The 27069-nt window shown below is 46.3% G+C and overlaps 1 protein-coding gene across 1 annotated transcript in view; it reads right to left on the reverse strand.

The window, feature by feature from the left end:
- The window catches only part of LOC121274273 (forkhead box protein P2-like), a 91232-nt gene that overhangs the window by 34592 nt on the left and 29571 nt on the right, over nt 1-27069 (reverse strand). The window contains exon 8 of the mRNA XM_041181498.1: nt 24388-24464. Coding sequence (XP_041037432.1) covers nt 24388-24464 — 77 coding nt within the window. The remainder of the gene's footprint in view (nt 1-24387; nt 24465-27069) is intronic.

The raw sequence follows: 27069 nt of genomic DNA on the forward strand, positions 1-27069 counted from the left end.
GGATATTTCAGAGTGTTACAGTGAGGGGTGTGGGATATATCAGTGTTACAGTGAGGGGTGTGTGGGATATATCAGAGTGTTACAGTGAGGGGTGTGGGATATATTAGAGTGTTACAGTGAGGGGTGTGGGATATATCAGAGTGTTACAATGAGGGTTGTGGGGTATATCAGAGTGTTACAGTGAGGGGGGAGGGATATATCAAAGTGTTACAGTGAGGGGTGTTGGGTATATCAGAGTGTTACAGTGAGGGTGTGTGGTGTATGTCAGTGTTACAGTGAGGGGTGTGGGGTATATCAGAGTGTTACAGTGAGGGGTGTGGGTTATATCAGTGTTACAGATGGGGTCTGGGATATATCAGAGTGTTACAGTGAGGGATGTGGGGTATATCAGAGTGTTACAGTGAGGGATGTGGGGTATATCAGTGTTACAGTGTGGGGTGTGGGGTATATCAGAGTGTTACAGTGAGGGGTCTGGGATATATCAGAGGGTTACTGTGAGGGATGTGGGATATATCAGTGTGTTACAGTGAGGGGTGTGGGGTATATCAGAGAGTTACAGTGCGGAGTGTGTGGTATATCAGAGTGTTACAGTTAGGGGTGTGGGATATATCAGAAGGGTTACAGTGAGGGGTGTGGGGTATATCAGAGTGTTACAGTGAGGGGTGTGGGGTATATCAGAGTGTTACAGTGTGGGGTGTGGGATATATCAGAGTGTTACAGTGAGGGGTGTGGGATATATCAGACTGTTACAGTGAGGTGTGTGTGGGATATATCAGCGTGTTACAGTGAGGGGTTTGGGATATATCAGACTGTTACAGTGAGGGGTGTGGGATATAACAGAGTGTTACAGTGAGGGGTGTGGGTTATATCAGAGTGTTACAGTGAGGGGTGTGGGATATATCAGAGTGTTACAGTGAGGGGTGTGGGATATATCAGACTGTTACAGCGAGGGGTGTGGTGTATATCAGAGTGTTACAGTGAGGGGTGTGGGATATATCAGAGTGTTACAGCAAGGGTGTGGGGTATATCAGGGTGTTACAGTCAGGGGTGTGGGTTACATCAGAGTGTTACAGTGAGGATTGTGGGGTATATCAGAGCGTTACAGTGAGGTTGTGTGGTGAGTATCAGTGTTACAGTGAGAGGTGTGGGGTATATCAGAGTGTTACAGTGAGGAGTGTGGTGTATATCAGAGTGTTACAGTGAGGGTGAGTGCTGTAAATCAGTGTTACAGTGAGGGGTGTGGGGTATATCAGAGTGTTACAGTGAGGGGTGTGGGTTGTATCAGTTTTACATTAGGGGTCTGGGATATATCAGAGTGTTACAGTGAGGGATGTGGGGTATATCAGTGTTACAGTGTGGGGTGTGGGGTATATCAGAGTGTTACAGTGAGGGGTCTGGTTTATAAAAAGTGTTACAGTGTGGGGTGTGGGATATATCACAGGGTTAATGTGATGGGTGTGGGATATATCAGAGTGTAACAGTGAGAGTTGTGGCGTATATCAGAGTGTGACAGTGAGGTGTCTGGGATATATCAGAGGTTTACAGAGAGCGGTGTGGGATATATCAGACTGTTACAGTGAGGGCTGTGGGGTATATCAGTGTGTTACAGTGAGGGGTGTGTGGGATATTTCAGAGTGCTACAGTGAGGGGCGTGGGATATATCAGAGTGTTACAGTGAGGGTTGTGGGATATATCAGAGTGGGGTATATCAGTGTTACAGTGAGAGATGTGGGATATATCAGAGTGTTACAGTAAGGTGTGTGTGATATATCAGAGTGTTACAGTGAGGGGTGTGGGGTATATCAGTGTTACAGCGAGGGGTGTGGGGTATATCAGAGTGTTACAGTGAGTGGCGCGGGATATATCAAAGCGTTACAGTGAGGGGTGTGGGGTATATCAGAGGATTACAGTGAGGGGCGTGGGGGATATCAGTGTTACAGTGAGAGATGTGGGATATATCAGAGTGTTACACTAAGGTGTGTGTGATATATCAGAGTGTTACAGTGAGGGGTGTAGGGTATATCAGTGTTACAGTGAGCGGTGTGGGATATATCAGAGTGTTACAGTGAGACGTGTTGGGTATATCAGAGTGTTACAGTGAGGGGCGTGGGGGATATCAGTGTTACAGTGAGGGCTGTGGGATATATCAGAGTGTTACGGTGAGTTGTGTGTGATATATCAGAGTGTTACAGAGAGGGGTGTGAAGTATATATGAGAGTTACAGTGAGGGGTGTGGTGTAAATCAGAGTGTTACAGGGAGGTGTGTGGAGTATATGAGAGTGTTACAGTGAGTGGTGCGGGATATATCAGATTCTTACAGTGAGGGGTGTGGGGTATATCAGAGTGTTACAGTGAGGGGTGTGGGATATATCAGAGTGTTACAGTGAGGTGTCTGGGATATATCAGAGTGTTACAGAGAGGGGTGTGGCATATATCAGTGTTAGAGTGAGGGGTGTGTGATATATCAGAGTGTTACAGTGAGGGGTGAGGGATATATCAGTGTTACAGTGAGGGGTGTGGGATATATTAGAGTGTTACAGTGAGGGGTGTTGGGTATATCAGAGTGTTACAGTGAGGGTGTGTGGTGTATGTCAGTGTTACAGTGAGGGGTGTGGGGTATATCAGAGTGTTACAGTGAGGGGTGTGGGTTATATCAGTGTTACAGATGGGGTCTGGGATATATCAGAGTGTTACAGTGAGGGATGTGGGGTATATCAGAGTGTTACAGTGAGGGATGTGGGGTATATCAGTGTTACAGTGTGGGGTGTGGGGTATATCAGAGTGTTACAGTGAGGGGTCTGGGATATATCAGAGGGTTACTGTGAGGGATGTGGGATATATCAGTGTGTTACAGTGAGGGGTGTGGGGTATATCAGAGAGTTACAGTGCGGAGTGTGTGGTATATCAGAGTGTTACAGTTAGGGGTGTGGGATATATCAGAAGGGTTACAGTGAGGGGTGTGGGGTATATCAGAGTGTTACAGTGAGGGGTGTGGGGTATATCAGAGTGTTACAGTGTGGGGTGTGGGATATATCAGACTGTTACAGTGAGGTGTGTGTGGGATATATCAGCGTGTTACAGTGAGGGGTTTGGGATATATCAGACTGTTACAGTGAGGGGTGTGGGATATAACAGAGTGTTACAGTGAGGGGTGTGGGATATATCAGAGTGTTACAGTGAGGGGTGTGGGATATATCAGACTGTTACAGCGAGGGGTGTGGTGTATATCAGAGTGTTACAGTGAGGGGTGTGGTGTATATCAGAGTGTTACAGCAAGGGTGTGGGGTATATCAGGGTGTTACAGTCAGGGGTGTGGGTTACATCAGAGTGTTACAGTGAGGATTGTGGGGTATATCAGAGCGTTACAGTGAGGTTGTGTGGTGAGTATCAGTGTTACAGTGAGAGGTGTGGGGTATATCAGAGTGTTACAGTGAGGGTGAGTGCTGTAAATCAGTGTTACAGTGAGGGGTGTGGAGTATATCAGAGTGTTACAGTGAGGGGTGTGGGTTGTATCAGTTTTACATTAGGGGTCTGGGATATATCAGAGTGTTACAGTGAGGGATGTGGGGTATATCAGTGTTACAGTGTGGGGTGTGGGGTATATCAGAGTGTTACAGTGAGGGGTCTGGTTTATAAAAAGTGTTACAGTGTGGGGTGTGGGATATATCACAGGGTTAATGTGATGGGTGTGGGATATATCAGAGTGTTACAGTGAGAGTTGTGGCGTATATCAGAGTGTGACAGTGAGGTGTCTGGGATATATCAGAGGTTTACAGAGAGCGCTGTGGGATATATCAGACTGTTACAGTGAGGGCTGTGGGGTATATCAGTGTGTTACAGTGAGGGGTGTGTGGGATATTTCAGAGTGCTACAGTGAGGGGCGTGGGATATATCAGAGTGTTACAGTGAGGGTTGTGGGATATATCAGAGTGGGGTATATCAGTGTTACAGTGAGAGATGTGGGATATATCAGAGTGTTACAGTAAGGTGTGTGTGATATATCAGAGTGTTACAGTGAGGGGTGTGGGGTATATCAGTGTTACAGTGAGGGGTGTGGGATATATCAGAGTGTTACAGTGAGACGTGTTGGGTATATCAGAGTGTTACAGTGAGGGCTGTGGGATATATCAGAGTGTTACAGTGAGGGGTGTGGGATACATCAGGGTGTTACAGTGAGACGTGTTGGGTATATCAGAGTGTTACAGTGAGGGGCGTGGGATATATCAGAGTGTTACAGTGAGTTGTGTGTGATATATCAGAGTGTTACAGTGGGGGTTTGGGGTATATCAGTGATAGAGCGAGGGGTGTGGGATATATCAGAGTGTTACAGTGAGGGGTGTGGTGAATATCAGAGGGTTTCAGAGACGAGTGTGGGTTATATCAAAGTGTTACAGTGAGGGGTGTTGGGTATATCAGAGTGTTACAGTGAGGGTGTGTGGTGTATGTCAGTGTTACAGTGAGGGGTGTGGGGTATATCAGAGTGTTACAGTGAGGGGTGTGGGTTATATCAGTGTTACAGATGGGGTCTGGGATATATCAGAGTGTTACAGTGAGGGATGTGGGGTATATCAGAGTGTTACAGTGAGGGATGTGGGGTATATCAGTGTTACAGTGTGGGGTGTGGGGTATATCAGAGTGTTACAGTGAGGGGTCTGGGATATATCAGAGGGTTACTGTGAGGGATGTGGGATATATCAGTGTGTTACAGTGAGGGGTGTGGGGTATATCAGAGAGTTACAGTGCGGAGTGTGTGGTATATCAGAGTGTTACAGTTAGGGGTGTGGGATATATCAGAAGGGTTACAGTGAGGGGTGTGGGGTATATCAGAGTGTTACAGTGAGGGGTGTGGGGTATATCAGAGTGTTACAGTGTGGGGTGTGGGATATATCAGAGTGTTACAGTGAGGGGTGTGGGATATATCAGACTGTTACAGTGAGGTGTGTGTGGGATATATCAGCGTGTTACAGTGAGGGGTTTGGGATATATCAGACTGTTACAGTGAGGGGTGTGGGATATAACAGAGTGTTACAGTGAGGGGTGTGGGTTATATCAGAGTGTTACAGTGAGGGGTGTGGGATATATCAGAGTGTTACAGTGAGGGGTGTGGGATATATCAGACTGTTACAGCGAGGGGTGTGGTGTATATCAGAGTGTTACAGTGAGGGGTGTGGGATATATCAGAGTGTTACAGCAAGGGTGTGGGGTATATCAGGGTGTTACAGTCAGGGGTGTGGGTTACATCAGAGTGTTACAGTGAGGATTGTGGGGTATATCAGAGCGTTACAGTGAGGTTGTGTGGTGAGTATCAGTGTTACAGTGAGAGGTGTGGGGTATATCAGAGTGTTACAGTGAGGAGTGTGGTGTATATCAGAGTGTTACAGTGAGGGTGAGTGCTGTAAATCAGTGTTACAGTGAGGGGTGTGGGGTATATCAGAGTGTTACAGTGAGGGGTGTGGGTTGTATCAGTTTTACATTAGGGGTCTGGGATATATCAGAGTGTTACAGTGAGGGATGTGGGGTATATCAGTGTTACAGTGTGGGGTGTGGGGTATATCAGAGTGTTACAGTGAGGGGTCTGGTTTATAAAAAGTGTTACAGTGTGGGGTGTGGGATATATCACAGGGTTAATGTGATGGGTGTGGGATATATCAGAGTGTTACAGTGAGAGTTGTGGCGTATATCAGAGTGTGACAGTGAGGTGTCTGGGATATATCAGAGGTTTACAGAGAGCGGTGTGGGATATATCAGACTGTTACAGTGAGGGCTGTGGGGTATATCAGTGTGTTACAGTGAGGGGTGTGTGGGATATTTCAGAGTGCTACAGTGAGGGGCGTGGGATATATCAGAGTGTTACAGTGAGGGTTGTGGGATATATCAGAGTGGGGTATATCAGTGTTACAGTGAGAGATGTGGGATATATCAGAGTGTTACAGTAAGGTGTGTGTGATATATCAGAGTGTTACAGTGAGGGGTGTGGGGTATATCAGTGTTACAGCGAGGGGTGTGGGGTATATCAGAGTGTTACAGTGAGTGGCGCGGGATATATCAAAGCGTTACAGTGAGGGGTGTGGGGTATATCAGAGGATTACAGTGAGGGGCGTGGGGGATATCAGTGTTACAGTGAGAGATGTGGGATATATCAGAGTGTTACACTAAGGTGTGTGTGATATATCAGAGTGTTACAGTGAGGGGTGTAGGGTATATCAGTGTTACAGTGAGCGGTGTGGGATATATCAGAGTGTTACAGTGAGACGTGTTGGGTATATCAGAGTGTTACAGTGAGGGGCGTGGGGGATATCAGTGTTACAGTGAGGGCTGTGGGATATATCAGAGTGTTACGGTGAGTTGTGTGTGATATATCAGAGTGTTACAGAGAGGGGTGTGAAGTATATATGAGAGTTACAGTGAGGGGTGTGGTGTAAATCAGAGTGTTACAGGGAGGTGTGTGGAGTATATGAGAGTGTTACAGTGAGTGGTGCGGGATATATCAGATTCTTACAGTGAGGGGTGTGGGGTATATCAGAGTGTTACAGTGAGGGGTGTGGGATATATCAGAGTGTTACAGTGAGGTGTCTGGGATATATCAGAGTGTTACAGAGAGGGGTGTGGCATATATCAGTGTTAGAGTGAGGGGTGTGTGATATATCAGAGTGTTACAGTGAGGGGTGAGGGATATATCAGTGTTACAGTGAGGGGTGTGGGATATATTAGAGTGTTACAGTGAGGGGTGTTGGGTATATCAGAGTGTTACAGTGAGGGTGTGTGGTGTATGTCAGTGTTACAGTGAGGGGTGTGGGGTATATCAGAGTGTTACAGTGAGGGGTGTGGGTTATATCAGTGTTACAGATGGGGTCTGGGATATATCAGAGTGTTACAGTGAGGGATGTGGGGTATATCAGAGTGTTACAGTGAGGGATGTGGGGTATATCAGTGTTACAGTGTGGGGTGTGGGGTATATCAGAGTGTTACAGTGAGGGGTCTGGGATATATCAGAGGGTTACTGTGAGGGATGTGGGATATATCAGACTGTTACAGTGAGGTGTGTGTGGGATATATCAGCGTGTTACAGTGAGGGGTTTGGGATATATCAGACTGTTACAGTGAGGGGTGTGGGATATAACAGAGTGTTACAGTGAGGGGTGTGGGATATATCAGAGTGTTACAGTGAGGGGTGTGGGATATATCAGACTGTTACAGCGAGGGGTGTGGTGTATATCAGAGTGTTACAGTGAGGGGTGTGGTGTATATCAGAGTGTTACAGCAAGGGTGTGGGGTATATCAGGGTGTTACAGTCAGGGGTGTGGGTTACATCAGAGTGTTACAGTGAGGATTGTGGGGTATATCAGAGCGTTACAGTGAGGTTGTGTGGTGAGTATCAGTGTTACAGTGAGAGGTGTGGGGTATATCAGAGTGTTACAGTGAGGGTGAGTGCTGTAAATCAGTGTTACAGTGAGGGGTGTGGGGTATATCAGAGTGTTACAGAGAGGGGTGTGGGTTGTATCAGTTTTACATTAGGGGTCTGGGATATATCAGAGTGTTACAGTGAGGGATGTGGGGTATATCAGTGTTACAGTGTGGGGTGTGGGGTATATCAGAGTGTTACAGTGAGGGGTCTGGTTTATAAAAAGTGTTACAGTGTGGGGTGTGGGATATATCACAGGGTTAATGTGATGGGTGTGGGATATATCAGAGTGTTACAGTGAGAGTTGTGGCGTATATCAGAGTGTGACAGTGAGGTGTCTGGGATATATCAGAGGTTTACAGAGAGCGGTGTGGGATATATCAGACTGTTACAGTGAGGGCTGTGGGGTATATCAGTGTGTTACAGTGAGGGGTGTGTGGGATATTTCAGAGTGCTACAGTGAGGGGCGTGGGATATATCAGAGTGTTACAGTGAGGGTTGTGGGATATATCAGAGTGGGGTATATCAGTGTTACAGTGAGAGATGTGGGATATATCAGAGTGTTACAGTAAGGTGTGTGTGATATATCAGAGTGTTACAGTGAGGGGTGTGGGGTATATCAGTGTTACAGTGAGGGGTGTGGGATATATCAGAGTGTTACAGTGAGACGTGTTGGGTATATCAGAGTGTTACAGTGAGGGCTGTGGGATATATCAGAGTGTTACAGTGAGGGGTGTGGGATACATCAGGGTGTTACAGTGAGACGTGTTGGGTATATCAGAGTGTTACAGTGAGGGGCGTGGGATATATCAGAGTGTTACAGTGAGTTGTGTGTGATATATCAGAGTGTTACAGTGGGGGTTTGGGGTATATCAGTGATAGAGCGAGGGGTGTGGGATATATCAGAGTGTTACAGTGAGGGGTGTGGTGAATATCAGAGGGTTTCAGAGACGAGTGTGGGTTATATCAAAGTGTTACAGTGAGGGGTGTGGGATATATCAGAGTGTTACAGTGAGGGGTGTGGGATATATCAGACTGTTACAGCGAGGGGTGTGGTCTATATCAGAGTGTTACAGTCAGGGGTGTGGGTTACATCAGAGTGTTACAGTGAGGATTGTGGGGTATATCAGAGTGTTACAGTGAGGTTGTGTGGTGTATATCTGTGTTACAGTGAGGGGTGTGGGGTATATCAGAGTGTTACAGTGAGGAGTGTGGTGTATATCAGAGTGTTACAGTGAGGGTGAGTGCTGGAAATCAGTGTTACAGTGAGGGGTGTGGGGTATATCAGAGTGTTACAGTGAGGGGTGTGGGTTATATCAGTGTTATAGTGTGGGGTGTGGGGTATATCAGAGTGTAACAGTGAGGGGTCTGTGATATAAAAGAGTGCTACAGTGTGGGGTGTTGTATATATCACAGGGTTAATGTGATGGGTGTGGGATATATCAGAGTTTTACAGTGAGGGGTGTGGCGTATATCAGAGTGTGACAGTGAGGGGTCTGGGATATATCAGAGGTTTACAGAGAGCGGTGTGGGATATATCAGACTGTTACAGTGAGGGGTGTGGGGTATATCAGTGTGTTACAGTGAGGGGTGTGTGGGATATTTCAGAGTGTTACAGCGAGCGGTGTGGGATATATCAGACTGTTACAGTGAGGGGTGTGGGGTATATCAGTGTGTTACAGTGAGGGGTGTGTGGGATATATCAGAGTGTTACAGCGAGCGGTGTGGGATATATCAGACTGTTACAGTGAGGGGTGTGGGATATATCAGAGTGTTACAGTGAGGGGTGTGGGGTATATCAGAGTGTTACAGTGAGGGGTGTGTGATATATTAGGGTGTTGCATCTAGGGTGTGGGATATATCAGAGTGTTACAGTCAGGTGTGTGGGTTACATCAGAGTGTTATAGTGAGGGGTGTGGTGTATATCAGTGTTACAGTAAGGGGTATGGGGTATATCAGAGTGTTACAGTGAGGGATGTGGGGTATATCAGTGAGTTACAGTGAGGCGTGTGGTTTATATCAGAGTGTTACAGTGAGGGGTGTGGTGTATATCTGAGTGTTACAATGAGGAATGTGGGTTATATCAAGTGTCACAGTGAGGGGTGTGGAGTATATATGAGAGTTACAGTGAGCGGTGTGGTGTATATCAGAGTGTTACAGCGAGGGGTGTGGGGTATATCAGAGTGTTACAGTGAGTGGCGCGGGATATATCAAAGCGTTACAGTGAGGGGTGTGGGGTATATCAGAGGATTACAGTGAGGGGCGTGGGGGATATCAGTGTTACAGTGAGAGATGTGGGATATATCAGAGTGTTACACTAAGGTGTGTGTGATATATCAGAGTGTTACAGTGAGGGGTGTAGGGTATATCAGTGTTACAGTGAGCGGTGTGGGATATATCAGAGTGTTACAGTGAGACGTGTTGGGTATATCAGAGTGTTACAGTGAGGGGCGTGGGGGATATCAGTGTTACAGTGAGGGCTGTGGGATATATCAGAGTGTTACGGTGAGTTGTGTGTGATATATCAAAGTGTTACAGTGGGGGTTTGGGGTATATCAGTGATAGAGCGAGAGGTGTGGGATATATCAGAGTGTTACAGTGAGGGGTGTGGTGAATATCAGAGTGTTACTGTGAGGGGTGAGGGATATATCAAAGTGTTACTGTGAGGGGTGTTTGGTTTATCTGAGTGTTTCAGTGAGGGTCTTTGGATATATCAGTGTTACAGTGAGGGGTGTGGGATATATCAGAGTATTATAGCGAGGGGTTTGGGGTATATCAAAGTGTTACAGTGAGGTGTGTCGGGTTTATCAGAGTGTTACAGGGAGGGGTGTGGGATATATCAGACTGTTACAGCGAGGGGTGTGGGATATATCAGACTGTTACAGCGAGGGGTGTGGGTTATATTGGAGTGTTACAGTGAGGGGTGTGGGGTATATCAGAGTTTTACAGTGAGGGGTGTGGGATATACCAGGGTGTTACATCTAGGGTGTGGGGTATATCAGGGTGTTACAGTCAGGTGTGTGGGTTACATCAGAGTGTTACAGTGAGGAGTGTGGGGTACATCAGAGTGTTACAGTGAGCGGTGTGGTGTATATCAGTGTTACAATGAGGCGTATGTGGTATATCAGAGTGTTACAGTGAGGGGTGTGGAGTATATCAGTGTTACAGTGAGGGGTGTGGGATATTTCAGAGTGATACAGTGAGTGATGTGTGGTATATCAGAGTGTTACAGTGAGGGGTGAGGAAGATATCAAAGTGTTACAGTGAGAGGTGTTGGGTATATCAGAGTGTTACAGTGAGGGGTGTGGTGTATATCAGTGTTACAGTAAGGGGTATGGGGTATATCAGAGTGTTACAGTGAGGGATGTGGGGTATATCAGTGAGTTACATTGAGGGGTGTGGTGTATATCAGAGTGTTACAGTGAGGGGTGTGGTGTATATCTGAGTGTTACAATGAGGAATGTAGGTTATATCAAGTGTCACAGTGAGGGGTGTGGAGTATATATGAGAGTTACAGTGAGCGGTGTGGTGTATATCAGAGTGTTACAGCGAGGGGTGTGGGGTATATCAGAGTGTTACAGTGAGTGGCGCGGGATATATCAAAGCGTTACAGTGAGGGGTGTGGGGTATATCAGAGGATTACAGTGAGGGGCGTGGGGGATATCAGTGTTACAGTGAGAGATGTGGGATATATCAGAGTGTTACACTAAGGTGTGTGTGATATATCAGAGTGTTACAGTGAGGGGTGTAGGGTATATCAGTGTTACAGTGAGCGGTGTGGGATATATCAGAGTGTTACAGTGAGACGTGTTGGGTATATCAGAGTGTTACAGTGAGGGGCGTGGGGGATATCAGTGTTACAGTGAGGGCTGTGGGATATATCAGAGTGTTACGGTGAGTTGTGTGTGATATATCAGAGTGTTACAGTGGGGGTTTGGGGTATATCAGTGATAGAGCGAGAGGTGTGGGATATATCAGAGTGTTACAGTGAGGGGTGTGGTGAATATCAGAGTGTTACTGTGAGGGGTGAGGGATATATCAAAGTGTTACTGTGAGGGGTGTTTGGTTTATCTGAGTGTTTCAGTGAGGGTCTTTGGATATATCAGTGTTACAGTGAGGGGTGTGGGATATATCAGAGTATTATAGCGAGGGGTTTGGGGTATATCAAAGTGTTACAGTGAGGTGTGTCGGGTTTATCAGAGTGTTACAGGGAGGGGTGTGGGATATATCAGACTGTTACAGCGAGGGGTGTGGGTTATATTGGAGTGTTACAGTGAGGGGTGTGGGGTATATCAGAGTTTTACAGTGAGGGGTGTGGGATATACCAGGGTGTTACATCTAGGGTGTGGGGTATATCAGGGTGTTACAGTCAGGTGTGTGGGTTACATCAGAGTGTTACAGTGAGGAGTGTGGGGTACATCAGAGTGTTACAGTGAGCGGTGTGGTGTATATCAGTGTTACAATGAGGCGTATGTGGTATATCAGAGTGTTACAGTGAGGGGTGTGGAGTATATCAGTGTTACAGTGAGGGGTGTGGGATATTTCAGAGTGATACAGTGAGTGATGTGTGGTATATCAGAGTGTTACAGTGAGGGGTGAGGAAGATATCAAAGTGTTACAGTGAGAGGTGTTGGGTATATCAGAGTGTTACAGTGAGGGGTGTGGTGTATATCAGTGTTACAGTAAGGGGTATGGGGTATATCAGAGTGTTACAGTGAGGGATGTGGGGTATATCAGTGAGTTACATTGAGGGGTGTGGTGTATATCAGAGTGTTACAGTGAGGAATGTGGGTTATATCAAGTGTCACAGTGAGGGGTGTGGAGTATATATGAGAGTTACAGTGAGCGGTGTGGTGTATATCAGAGTGTTACAGCGAGGGGTGTGGGGTATATCAGAGTGTTACAGTGAGTGGCGCGGGATATATCAAAGCGTTACAGTGAGGGGTGTGGGGTATATCAGAGGATTACAGTGAGGGGCGTGGGGGATATCAGTGTTACAGTGAGAGATGTGGGATATATCAGAGTGTTACACTAAGGTGTGTGTGATATATCAGAGTGTTACAGTGAGGGGTGTAGGGTATATCAGTGTTACAGTGAGCGGTGTGGGATATATCAGAGTGTTACAGTGAGACGTGTTGGGTATATCAGAGTGTTACAGTGAGGGGCGTGGGGGATATCAGTGTTACAGTGAGGGCTGTGGGATATATCAGAGTGTTACGGTGAGTTGTGTGTGATATATCAGAGTGTTACAGTGGGGGTTTGGGGTATATCAGTGATAGAGCGAGAGGTGTGGGATATATCAGAGTGTTACAGTGAGGGGTGTGGTGAATATCAGAGTGTTACTGTGAGGGGTGAGGGATATATCAAAGTGTTACTGTGAGGGGTGTTTGGTTTATCTGAGTGTTTCAGTGAGGGTCTTTGGATATATCAGTGTTACAGTGAGGGGTGTGGGATATATCAGAGTATTATAGCGAGGGGTTTGGGGTATATCAAAGTGTTACAGTGAGGTGTGTCGGGTTTATCAGAGTGTTACAGGGAGGGGTGTGGGATATATCAGACTGTTACAGCGAGGGGTGTGGGTTATATTGGAGTGTTACAGTGAGGGGTGTGGGGTATATCAGAGTTTTACAGTGAGGGGTGTGGGATATACCAGGGTGTTACATCTAGGGTGTGGGGTATATCAGGGTGTTACAGTCAGGTGTGTGGGTTACATCAGAGTGTTACAGTGAGGAGTGTGGGGTACATCAGAGTGTTACAGTGAGCGGTGTGGTGTATATCAGTGTTACAATGAGGCGTATGTGGTATATCAGAGTGTTACAGTGAGGGGTGTGGAGTATATCAGTGTTACAGTGAGGGGTGTGGGATATTTCAGAGTGATACAGTGAGTGATGTGTGGTATATCAGAGTGTTACAGTGAGGGGTGAGGAAGATATCAAAGTGTTACAGTGAGAGGTGTTGGGTATATCAGAGTGTTACAGTGAGGGGTGTGGTGTATATCAGTGTTACAGTAAGGGGTATGGGGTATATCAGAGTGTTACAGTGAGGGATGTGGGGTATATCAGTGAGTTACATTGAGGGGTGTGGTGTATATCAGAGTGTTACAGTGAGGAATGTGGGTTATATCAAGTGTCACAGTGAGGGGTGTGGAGTATATATGAGAGTTACAGTGAGCGGTGTGGTGTATATCAGAGTGTTACAGCGAGGGGTGTGGGGTATATCAGAGTGTTACAGTGAGTGGCGCGGGATATATCAAAGCGTTACAGTGAGGGGTGTGGGGTATATCAGAGGATTACAGTGAGGGGCGTGGGGGATATCAGTGTTACAGTGAGAGATGTGGGATATATCAGAGTGTTACACTAAGGTGTGTGTGATATATCAGAGTGTTACAGTGAGGGGTGTAGGGTATATCAGTGTTACAGTGAGCGGTGTGGGATATATCAGAGTGTTACAGTGAGACGTGTTGGGTATATCAGAGTGTTACAGTGAGGGGCGTGGGGGATATCAGTGTTACAGTGAGGGCTGTGGGATATATCAGAGTGTTACGGTGAGTTGTGTGTGATATATCAGAGTGTTACAGTGGGGGTTTGGGGTATATCAGTGATAGAGCGAGAGGTGTGGGATATATCAGAGTGTTACAGTGAGGGGTGTGGTGAATATCAGAGTGTTACTGTGAGGGGTGAGGGATATATCAAAGTGTTACTGTGAGGGGTGTTTGGTTTATCTGAGTGTTTCAGTGAGGGTCTTTGGATATATCAGTGTTACAGTGAGGGGTGTGGGATATATCAGAGTATTATAGCGAGGGGTTTGGGGTATATCAAAGTGTTACAGTGAGGTGTGTCGGGTTTATCAGAGTGTTACAGGGAGGGGTGTGGGATATATCAGACTGTTACAGCGAGGGGTGTGGGATATATCAGACTGTTACAGCGAGGGGTGTGGGTTATATTGGAGTGTTAAAGTGAGGGGTGTGGGGTATATCAGAGTTTTACAGTGAGGGGTGTGGGATATACCAGGGTGTTACATCTAGGGTGTGGGGTATATCAGGGTGTTACAGTCAGGTGTGTGGGTTACATCAGAGTGTTACAGTGAGGAGTGTGGGGTACATCAGAGTGTTACAGTGAGCGGTGTGGTGTATATCAGTGTTACAATGAGGCGTATGTGGTATATCAGAGTGTTACAGTGAGGGATGTGGGGTATATCAGTGAGTTACAGTGAGGGGTGTGGGGTATATCAGAGTGTTACAGTGAGGGGTGTGGTGTATATCAGAGTGTTACAGAGAGGGGTGTTGGATATAACAGTGTTACAGTAAGGGGTGTGTGATATATCAGAGTGTTACAGTGAGGGGTGTGGGGTATATCAGAGTTACAGTGAGGGGTGTGGGATATATCAGAGTGTTACAGTGAGGGGTGTTGGGTATATCAGAGTGTAACAGTAAGGGGCGTGGGGGATATCAGTGATACAGTGAGGGTTGTGGGATATATCAGAGTGTTACAGTGAGGGGTGTGGAGTATATCAGTGTTACAGCGAGGGGTGTGGGATATATCAGAGTGTTTCAGTGAGGGTTTTGGTGTATATCAGAGTGTTACAGTGAGGGGTGTCGGGTTTATCAGAGTGTTACAGTGAGGGGTGTGACGTATATCAGAGTGTTACAGTGAGCGGTGTGGGGTATATCAGAGTTTTACAGTGAGGGGTGTGGGGTATATCAGAGTGTTACAGTGTGGGGTGTGAGGTATATCAGAGTGTTACAGTGATTGGTCTGGGATATATCAGTGTGTTACAGTGTGGGGTGTGGGGTATATCAGATTGTTACAATGTGGGGTGAGGGGTATATCAGGGTGTTACAGTGAGCGGTCTGGGATATATCAGAGTGTTACAGTGTGGTGTGTGTGGTTTATCAGAGTGTTACAGTGTGGGGTGTGGGGTATATCAGAGTGTTACAGTGTAGGGTGTGTGGTTTATCAGAGTGTTACAGTGTGGGGTGTGGGGTATATCAGAGTGTTACAGTGAGGGGTGTGTGGTTTATCAGAGTGTTACAGTGTGGGGAGTGGGGTATATCAGAGTGTTACAGTGTGGGGTGTGTGGTTTATCAGAGTGTTACAGTGTGGGGTGTGGGGTATATCAGAGTGTTACAGTGTGGGGTGTGGGATATATCAGAGTGTTACAGTGTGGGGTATGTGGTTTATCAGAGTGTTACAGTGTGGGGAGTGGGGTATATCAGAGTGTTACAGTGAGCGGTCTGGGATATATCAGAGTGTTACAGTGTGGGGTGTGGGATATATCAGAGTGTTAAAGTGAGGGGTGTGGGATATATCAGAGGGTTACGAGAGGGGTGTGGGATATATCAGAGTGTTACAGTGAGGGGTGTGGGATATATCAGAGTGTAACAGTGAGGGGTGTGGGGTATAACAGAGTTTTACAGTGAGTGGTGTGCGGTATATCAGTGGGTTACAGTGAGGGGTGTAGGATATATCAGAGTGTTACAGTGAGGGTGTGGGGTATATCAGAGTGTTGCAGTGAGGGATGTGGGGTATATCAGTGTTACAGTGAGCGGTGTGGGGTATATCACAGTGTTACAGTGAGTGGTGTGGGGTATATCAGAGAGTTACAGTGAGCGGTGTGGGGTATATCAGAGTGTTACTGTGAAGAGTGTGGCGTCTATCAGATTGTTACAGTGATGGGGGTGGGGTATATCATAGTGTTACAGTGAGGGTTGTGACGTATATCAGAGTGTTACAGTGAGGGGTGTGGGGTATAACAGAGTAACAGTGAGGGCTCTGGGGTACATCAGAGTGTTACAGTGAGGGGTGTGGGGTATATCATAGTGTTGAAGTGAGCGTTGTGGGGTATTTCAGAGTGTTACAGTGAGTGGTGTGGGATATATCAGTGTTACTGTGAGGTGTGTGGGGGATATCAGAGAGTTACAGTGAGGGGTGTGGGGTATATCAGAGAGTTACAGTGAGGGGTGTGGTGTATAACAGAATGTTACAGTGAGGGGTGTGGGGTATATCAGAGTGTTACAGTGAGGGGTGTGGGTTGTATCAGTGTTACAGTGAGGGGTATGGGTTTATCAGAGTGTTACAGTGAGGGGTGTGGGCTATATCCAAGTGTTTCAGTGAGGGGTGTGGCTTATATCAAGTGTTACCGTGACTGGTGTGGGGTATATCAGAGTGTTACAGTGAGGGGCGTGAGGTATATCAGAGTGTTACAGTGAGGGATGTGGGGGATATCAGAGAGTTACAGTGAGGGTTGTGGGGTATATCAGAGTGTTACAGTGAGGGGTGTGGTATATAACAGAGTGTTACAGTGAGGGGTGTGGGGTATATCAGAGTAACAGTGAGGGGTGTGGGGTATATCAGAGTAACAGTGAGGGGTGTGGGGTATATCATAGTGTTACAGTGAGGGGTGTGGGGTCTATCATAGTGTTACAGTGAGGGGTGTGGGTTATATCAGAGTGTTACAGTGAGGGGTGTGGGGTATATCAGAGTGTTACAGTGAGGTGTGTGGGACATATCAGTGTTAAAGTGAGGGGTGTGGTGTATATCATAGTGTAACAGTGAGGGGTGTGGGGTATATCATAGTGTTACAGTGAGTGTTTGTGGGATATGTCAGAGTGTTACAGTGAGGGGTTTGGAATATATCAGTGTTACAGTGACGGGTGTGGGATATATCAGAGTGTTACAGTGAGTGATGTGGGATGTATCAGTGTTACAGTGAGGGGTTGGGGGTATATCAGATTGTTAAAGTTAGGGGTGTGGCGTAGATCAGAGTGTTACAGTGAGGGGTGTGGTGTATATCAGAGTGTTACAGTGAGGGGTGTGGGGTATATCATTGTTTCAGTGAGGGCTGTGGGTTTATCAGAGTTTTACAGTGAGGAGTGTGGACTATATCCGAGTGTTTCAGTGAGTGGTGTGGCTTATATCAAAGTGTTACACTAATGGCTGTGGGGTATATCAGAGTGTTACACTGATGGCTGTGGGGTATATCAGAGTGTCAGCGTGACGGGGGTGAGCTATATCAGAGTGTTACAGTGACGGGTGTGGGATATATCAGAGTGTTACAGTGAGAGGTGTGGGATATATCAGAATGTTAATTTGAGGGTTGTGGGGTATATCAGTGTTAAATGAGGTGTGTGGGATATTTCAGAGTGTTACAGTGATACGTGTTGTGTATATCAGAACAGAACTGTGAGGGGCTTGGGGTATAACAGTGTTACAGTGAGGTTGTGGGATATATCAGAGTGTTACAGTGAGGGGTGTGTGATATATCAGAGTGTTACAAAGAGGGTTGTGGGGTATATCAGTGTGTTACAGTGAAGGGTGTGCGATATATCAGAGTGTTACATTGAGGGGTGTGGCGTATATCACAGTGTTACAGTGACGGGTGCGGGATATATCAGTGTTACCGTGAGGGGTGTGGGGTTTATCAGTGTTTTACAGTGAGGGGTGTGGTATATATCAGAGTGTTACAGTGAGGGTGTGGGGTATATCAGTGTGATACAGTGCGGGGTGTGGGATATATCAGTGTGTTACATTGAGGGGTGCGGGGTATATCAGAGAGTTACAGTGAGGTGTGTGGGATATATCAGAGTGTTACAGTGAGGGGTGTGGGATATATCAGAGTGTTACAGTCAGGGGTGTGGGATATATCAGAGTGTTACAGTCAGGGGTGTGGAGTATATCAGAGTGTTACAGTGAGGGGTGGGGATGCATCAGTGTGTTACAGTGAGGGGTGTGGGGTCTATCAGAGTGTTACAGTGTCGGGTGTGGGATATATCATAGTGTTACAGATAGGGGTGTGGGATATATCAGAGTGTTACAGTGAGACATGTTGCGTATATCAGTGTGTTACAGTGACATGTGTGGGATATATCAGAGTGTTACAGAGTGACGTGTTGGGTATATCAGTGTGTTACTGTGAGGTGTGTGGGATATATCAGAGTGTTACAGTGATGGGTGTGGGGTATATCAGAGTGTTACAGTGAGGGGTGTGGGGTATATCAGAGTGTTACAGTGAGGGGTGTGCGGTATATCAGTGTGTTACAGTGAGGGCTGTGGGGTATATCAGAGTGTTACAGTGAGGGGTGTGGGATATATCAGAGTGTTACAGTGAGACGTGTTGCGTATATCAGTGTGTTACATTGAGGGGTGTGGGGTATATCAGAGTGTTACAGTGAGGGGTGTGGGATATATCAGAGTGTTACAGTGATGTTTGTGGGTTATATCAGAGTGTTACAGTGAGGGGTGTGGGATATATCAGAGTGTTACAGTGAGACGTGTTGGGTATATCTGTGTGTAACTGTGAGGTGTGTGGGATATATCAGAGTGTTACAGTGATGGGTGTGGGGTATATCATAGTGTTACAGTGAGGGGTGTTGGGTATATCAGAGTGTTACAGTGAGCGGTGTGGGGTATATCAGAGTTTTACAGTGAGGGGTGTGGGGTATATCAGAGTGTTACAGTGAGGGGCGTGGGGTATATCAGAGTGTTACAATGAGGGGCGTGGGGTATATCATAGTGTTACAGTGAGTGGTGTGGTGTATATCAGAGTGTTACAGTGAGCTGTGCGGGATATATCAGAGTGTTACAGTGAGGGGCCTGGGGTATATCAGAGTGTTACAGTGAGGGGTGTGGGGTATATCAGAGTGTTACAGTGAGGGGTGTGGGGTATATCAGAGTGTTACAGTGAGCGGTGTGGGGTATTTCAGAGCGTTACAGTGAGTGGTGTGGGGTATATCAGAGTGTTACAGTGAGGGGTCTAGGGTATAGCGGTGTTACCGTGAGGGATGTGGGATGTATCAGAGTGTTACTGTGAGTGGTGTGGTGTATATCAGAATGTTACAGTTAGGGGTGTGGGGTATATCAGTGTGTTGCAGTGAGGAGTGTGGCGTATATCAGAGTGTTACAGTGAGGGGTGTGGGGTATATCAGAATTACAGTGAGGGGTGCGGGGTATATCAGAGTGTTACAGTGAGGTGTGTGGGGTATATCAGAGTGTTACAGTGAGGGGTGTGGGATATATCTGTGTTACAGTGAGGGGTGTGGGGTGTTACAGAGTGTTACAGTGAGGGGTTTGGCTTATATCAGAGTGTTACTGTGAGGGGTGTGGGGTCTATCAGAGTGTTACAGTGAGGGGTGTGGGGTATATCAGAGTGTTACAGTGAGGGGTGTGGGCTATATCAGAGTGTTACAGTGAGGGGTGTGGGATATATCAGAGTGTTACAGTGAGACGTGTTGCGTTTATCAGTGTGTTACATTGAGGGGTGTGGGGTTTATCAGAGTGTTACAGTGAGGTGTGTGGGGTATACCGGTGTTACCATGAGGCGTGTGGGGTATATCAGAGTGTTACAGTGAGGGGTGTGGGGTATTTCAGAGTGTTACAGTGAGTGTTGTGGCGTATATCACAGTGTTACAGTGAGGGGTGTGGCGTATATCAGAGTGTTACAGTGAGGGTTGTGGGTTATATCAGAGTGTTACAGTTAGGGGTGTGGCGTATATCAGAGTGTTACAGTGAGCGGTGTGGGGTAGATCAGATTGTTACAGTGAAGGGTGTGGTGTATATCAGAGTGTTACAGTGAGGGGTGTGGGGTATATCATTGTTACATTGTGTGGTGTGGGTGTATCAGTTTATTACAGTGAGGGGTGTGGGCTATATCCGAGTGTTACAGTGAGGGGTGTGGCTTATATCAGAGTGTTACACTAAGGGGTGTGGGTTATATCAGAGTGGTACCATGAAGGGTGTGAGGTCTATCAAAATGTTACAGTAAGAGGTGTGGGATATATCAGACTGTTACAGTGAGGGGTGTGGGATATATCAGAGTGTTACAGTGAGGGGTGTGGGGTATATCAGAGTGTTACAGTGAGGGGTGTGGGGTGTATCAGTGTGTTACAGTGAGGGATGTGCGATATATCAGAGTGTTACATTGAGGGTTGTGGGGTATATCAGAGTGTTACAGTGAGGGGTGTGGGGTATATCAGTGTTACAGTGAGGGGTGTGGGGTTCATCAGAGTTTTACAGTGAGGTGTGTGATGTATACCTGTGTTACCGTGAGCGGTGTGGGGTATATCAGAGTGTTATAGTGAGGGGTCTGGCGTATATCAGATTGTTACAGTGAGGGTTGTGGGGTGTATCAGAGTGTTACTGTGAGGGGTGTGGGGTTTATCAGAGTGTTACAGTGAGGGGTGTGGGGTATATCAGAGTTACAGTGAGGGGTGTGGGATATATCACAATGTTACAGTGAGGGGTTTGGGATATATCAGTGTGTTACAGTGAGGGGTTTTGGGTATATCAGAGTGTTACAGTGAGGGGAGTGGGATATATCAGAGTGTTACAGTGAGGGGTGTAGGGTATATCAGTGTGTTACAGTGAGAGGTGTGGGATATATCAGTGTTACAGTGAGGGGTGTAGGGTATATCTGAGTGTTACAGTGAGGGTTGTGGGGTATATCAGAGTGTTACAGTGAGGGGTGTGGGGTATATCTGAGTGTTACAGTGAGGGGTGTGGGGTATATCAGATTGTTACAGTGAGGGGTGTGGGGTATATCAGAGTGTTACTTTGAGTGGTGTGGGGTATATCAGAGTGTTACAGTGAGGGGTGTGGGCTATATCCGAGTGTTACAGTGAGGGGTGTGGGTTATATCAGAGTGTTACAGTGAGGTGTGTGGGATATATCTGAGTGTTACAGTGAGTGGTGTGGGGTATATCAGAGTGTTACAGTGAGGGGTGTGGGGTATTTCAGAGTGTTACAGTGAGTGTTGTGGCGTATATCATAGTGTTACAGTGAGGGGTGTGGCGTATATCAGAGTGTTACAGTGAGGGTTGTGGGTTATATCAGAGTGTTACAGTTAGGGGTGTGGCGTATATCAGAGTGTTACAGTGAGCGGTGTGGGGTAGATCAAATTGTTACAGTGAAGGGTGTGGTGTATATCAGATTGTTACAGTGAAGGGTGTGGCGTATATCAGAGTGTTACCGTGAGGGGTGTGGGGTAGATCAGACTGTTACAGTGAGGGGTGTGGGGTATATCAGAGTGTTACAGTGAGGGGTGTGGGGTATATCATTGTTACATTGTGTGGTGTGGGTGTATCAGTTTATTACAGTGAGGGGTGTGGGCTATATCCGAGTGTTACAGTGAGGGGTGTGGCTTATATCAGAGTGTTACACTAAGGGGTGTGGGTTATATCAGAGTGGTACCGTGAGGGGTGTGAGGTCTATCAAAGTGTTACAGTGAGAGGTGTGGGATATATCAGACTGTTACAGTGAGGGGTGTGGGATATATCAGAGTGTTACAGTGAGGGGCGTGGGGTATATCAGAGTGTTACAGTGAGGGGTGTGGGATATATCAGTGTTACAGTGAGGGATGTGGGGTTCATCAGAGTGTTACAGTGAGGTGTGTGGTGTATACCGGTGTTACCGTGAGCGGTGTGGGGTATATCAGAGTGTTATAGTGAGGGGTCTGGCGTATATCAGATTGTTACAGTGAGGGTTGTGGGGTGTATCAGAGTGTTACAGTGAGGGGTGTGGGGTTTATCAGAGTGTTACAGTGAGGGGTGTGGGGTATATCAGTGTTACAGTGAGGGGTGTGGGATATATCACAATGTTACAGTGAGGGGTTTGGGATATATCAGTGTGTTACAGTGAGGGGTTTGGGGTATATCAGAGTGTTACAGTGAGGGGTGTGGAATATATCAGAGTGTTACAGTGAGGGGTGTGGGGTGTATCAGTGTGTTACAGTGAGGGATGTGCGATATATCAGAGTGTTACATTGAGGGTTGTGGGGTATATCAGAGTGTTACAGTGAGGGGTGTGGGGTATATCAGTGTTACAGTGAGGGGTGTGGGGTTCATCAGAGTTTTACAGTGAGGTGTGTGATGTATACCTGTGTTACCGTGAGCGGTGTGGGGTATATCAGAGTGTTATAGTGAGGGGTCTGGCGTAGATCAGATTGTTACAGTGAGGGTTGTGGGGTGTATCAGAGTGTTACTGTGAGGGGTGTGGGGTTTATCAGAGTGTTACAGTGAGGGGTGTGGGGTATATCAGTGTTACAGTGAGGGGTGTGGGATATATCACAATGTTACAGTGAGGGGTTTGGGATATATCAGTGTGTTACAGTGAGGGGTTTGGGGTATATCAGAGTGTTACAGTGAGGGGTGTGGAATATATCAGAGTGTTACAGTGAGGGGTGTGGGGTGTATCAGTGTGTTACAGTGAGGGATGTGCGATATATCAGAGTGTTACATTGAGGGTTGTGGGGTATATCAGAGTGTTACAGTGAGGGGTGTGGGGTATATCAGTGTTACAGTGAGGGGTGTGGGGTTCATCAGAGTTTTACAGTGAGGTGTGTGATGTATACCTGTGTTACAGTGAGCGGTGTGGGGTATATCAGAGTGTTATAGTGAGGGGTCTGGCGTATATCAGATTGTTACAGTGAGGGTTGTGGGGTGTATCAGAGTGTTACTGTGAGGGGTGTGGGGTTTATCAGAGTGTTACAGTGAGGGGTGTGGGGTATATCAGAGTTACAGTGAGGGGTGTGGGATATATCACAATGTTACAGTGAGGGATTTGGGATATATCAGTGTGTTACAGTGAGGGGTTTTGGGTATATCAGAGTGTTACAGTGAGGGGAGTGGGATATATCAGAGTGTTACAGTGAGGGGTGTAGGGTATATCAGTGTGTTACAGTGAGAGGTGTGGGATATATCAGTGTTACAGTGAGGGGTGTAGGGTATATCTGAGTGTTACAGTGAGGGTTGTGGGGTATATCAGAGTGTTACAGTGAGGGGTGTGGGGTATATCTGAGTGTTACAGTGAGGGGTGTGGGGTATATCAGATTGTTACAGTGAGGGGTGTGGGGTATATCAGAGTGTTACTTTGAGTGGTGTGGGGTATATCAGAGTGTTACAGTGAGGAGTGTGGGGTATATCAGAGTGTTACAGTGAGGGGTGTGGGCTATATCCGAGTGTTACAGTGAGGGGTGTGGGTTATATCAGAGTGTTACAGTGAGGGGTGTGGGGTATATCTGAGTGTTACAGTGAGGGGTGTGGGGTATATCAGATTGTTACAGTGAGGGGTGTGGGGTATATCAGAGTGTTACTTTGAGTGGTGTGGGGTATATCAGAGTGTTACAGTGAGGAGTGTGGGGTATATCAGAGTGTTACAGTGAGGGGTGTGGGCTATATCCGAGTGTTACAGTGAGGGGTGTGGGTTATATCAGAGTGTTACAGTGAGGGGTGTGGGATATATCTGAGTGTTACAGTGAGTGGTGTGGGATATTTCAGATTGTTACAGTGAGGGGTGTGGGATATATTAGAGTATTACCGCGAGGGGTTTGGGTTATATCAGAGTGTTACAGTGGGGGGTGTGGGGTATATCAGTGTTACAGTGAGGGTTGTGGGCTATATCAGAGTGTTACAGTGAGTGGTGTGGGATAAATCAGAATGTTACAGTGAATGGTGTGGGGTATATCAGAGTGTTACAGTGAGGGGTGTTGGTTATATCAGAGTTTTACAGTGAGGGGTGTGGGGTATATCAGAGTGTTACAGTGAGGGGTGTGGGGTGTATCAGTTTGTTACAGTGAGGGGTGTGGGATAAATCAGAATGTTACAGTGAATGGTGTGGGGTATATCAGAGTGTTACAGTGAGGAGTGTGGGGTGTGTCAGAGTGTTACAGTGAGGGGTGTGGGTTATATCAGAGTGTTACAGTGAGGGGTGTTGGTTATATCAGAGTTTTACAGTGAGGGGTGTGGGGTATATCAGAGTGTTACAGTGAGGGGTGTGGGGTGTATCAGTTTGTTACAGTGAGGGGTGTGGGATAAATCAGAATGTTACAGTGAATGGTGTGGGGTATATCAGAGTGTTACAGTGAGGGGTGTGGGGTATACCGGTGTTACCGTGAGGGGTGTGGGGTATATTTCTCGCATCCATCATGTCATTTGTAATAACATTTCAAAGAGACATGTCACTGTTTTTTTGACTGGATATTTGTGAGATTCTTACCCATCTGATTAATGCTGCATAAGTTAGTGGAGGACGAACGCTGTAAATTCTATAGTATTCCAGAGTGGGATTGATACCTGAACATGAAGAGGACGATTAAATCAGTGAACATGTTGGATTCCAGACAAATGAGACTCTCACCTGTGAATCCGGATTTGAATGACGTCTGTTTGGATCGGGCCATTACCTTGTACCCTCTGAGGAATCAATGATTCTCCCTTTCAAGTTTCAATCCATTGAGGTTTGTTCCAGGTGTTGGGACTCACAGCCTCAAACCCCAGAATATCAAACTCGGATTGATATAAAACAATGATTCCGTATCTCCACTTTAGCTGCCCCAGCTTCATGAAGAGTGGCTGGCTTCCCTGGACATCTCCATTATACCCTGACCTTCCCCAGGGTTAGGATTAGAGTTAAGATTAGGGTTAGGGTTACCTTTTGGACTAGGGTTAGGGTTTTGGGTTGGGGTTAAGGCTTTTGGTAAGGGTTTAGGGTTGGAAGTTAGGATTCGGGTTTAGTCTTAGTGTTAGTCTTGGAGATAGGGTTAGGGTTTTGGGTTAGGTTTAGGGTTTATAGTTAGTATTTAGGGCTTGGGGTTAGGATTCGGGTTAGGGTTACATTTGGTGTTAGGGTTTGGTTTCAAGGTTTAGGATTAGAGTCATGGGTTTAGGGTTTAAAGTTTGGGGTTAAGGTTAGCTTCTGTGTTAGGGTTAGGGTTCAGGATTTAGGATCAGAGTTATGGGTTTAGGGTTAGATTGGGATTATGAGTTTAGGTTTAATGTTTAGGGTTAGGATTAGGGTTATGGGTTTAGGGTTTAACATTCAGGGTTACGGTTGAGGTTTAGGGTTAGGGTTGAGGTTATGGGTTTAGCGTTTAAGGTTTCGGGTTAGGGTTAATGTTTAGATTTAGGTTTGGGGTTCTGGGTTCAGGGTTTAAGGTTTCAGGTTAGGGTTAATGTTTAGGGTTAGGGTTGGGGTTCTGGGTTTCGGGGTTAATGTTTAGGATTAGGGTTGGGGTTCTGGGTTTAGGGTATAAGGTTTCCGGTTAGGGTTAACGTTTAGGGTTAGTGTTGGGGTTCTGGGTTTAAGGGTTAATGTTTAGGGTTAGGGTTGGGGTTCTGGGTTTAGGGGTTAAAGTTTCAAGTTAGGGTTAATGTTTAGGTTTAGGGTTGGGTTCTGGGTTTTGGGGTTAACGTTTAGGGTTAGGGTTGGGGTTCTGGGTTTTGGGGTTAATGTTTAGGGTTAGGGTTGTGCTTCTGGGTTTAGCGGTTAAGGTTTCAGGTTAGGGTTAATGTTTAGGGTTAGGGTTATGGGTTTAGGGGTTAATTTTTAGGGTTAGGGTTGAGATTCTCGGTTTAGGGGTCAATGTTTAGGGTTAGGGTTAATGTTTAAGGTTAGGGTTAATGTTTATGGTTAGGATTGGGTTTCTGGGTTTAGGGTTAATATTTAGGGTTTGGCTTGGGGTTCTGGGTTTAGGGTTTGGGTTGGGGTTCTGGGTTTAGGGTTTAAGGTTTCAGGTTAGGGTTAATGTTTAAGGTTAGGTTTGGGATTCTGGGTTTTAGCGTGTAAGGTTTAGGGTTTGGTTTGGGGTTCTGGGTTTAGTGTTTAAGGTTTCATGTTAGGGTTAATGTTTATGGTTAGGGTTGGGGTTCTAGGTTTAGGGTTTAATGTTTAGGGTTAGGGTTAATGCTTAGGGTTAGGGTTGGGGTTCTGGTTTAGGCGTTAATATTTAGGGTTAGGGTTGGAGTTCTGGGTTTAGGGTTTAATGTTTAGGGTTAGAGTGGGGGTTAGGGTTAGGGTTAGGATTGGTGTTCTGGGTTTCGGGTTTAAGGTTTAAGGTTAAGGTTAATGTTTAGGGTTAGGGTTGGAGTTCTGGGTTTAGTGGTTAATGTTTAGGGTTAGGGTTAATGTTTAGGGTTAGGGTTGGGCTTCTGGGTTTAGTGGTTAATGTTTAGGGTTAGGGTTGGGCTTCTGGATTTAGTGGTTAATGTTTAGGGTTAGGGTTGGGGTTATTGGGTTTAGAGGTTGATGTTTAGGGTTAGGATTGGGGTTCTGGGTTTAGGGTTTAAGGTTTCAGGTTAGGGTAAATGTTTAGGGTTAGGGTTGGGGTTCTGGGTTTAGGGTTTAAGGTTTAAGGTTAAGGTTAATGTTTAGGGTTAGGGTTGGAGTTCTGGGTTTAGTGGTTAATGTTTAGGGTTAGGGTTGGGCTTCTGGGTTTAGTGGTTAATGTTTAGGGTTAGGGTTGGGCTTCTGGGTTTAGTGGTTAATGTTTAGGGTTAGGGTTGGGGTTCTGGGTTTAGGGGTTAACGTTTCAAGTTAGGGTTAATGTTTAGGTTTAGGGTTGGGTTCTGGGTTTTGGGGTTAATGTTTAGGGTTAGGGTTGGGGTTATGTGTTTTGGGGTTAATGTTTAGGGTTAGGGTTGTGCTTCTGGGTTTAGCGGTTAAGGTTTCAGGTTAGGGTTAATGTTTAGGGTTAGGGTTATGGGTTTAGGGGTTAATTTTTAGGGTTAGGGTTGAGATTCTCGGTTTAGGGGTCAATGTTTAGGGTTAGGGTTAATGTTTAAGGTTAGGGTTAATGTTTATGGTTAGGATTGGGTTTCTGGGTTTAGGGTTAATATTTAGGGTTAGGCTTGGGGTTCTGGGTTTAGGGTTTGGGTTGGGGTTCTGGGTTTAGGGTTTAAG

Source organism: Carcharodon carcharias (genome assembly GCF_017639515.1).
Source record: "Carcharodon carcharias isolate sCarCar2 chromosome 35 unlocalized genomic scaffold, sCarCar2.pri SUPER_35_unloc_7, whole genome shotgun sequence".
Taxonomy (NCBI): domain Eukaryota; kingdom Metazoa; phylum Chordata; class Chondrichthyes; order Lamniformes; family Lamnidae; genus Carcharodon; species Carcharodon carcharias.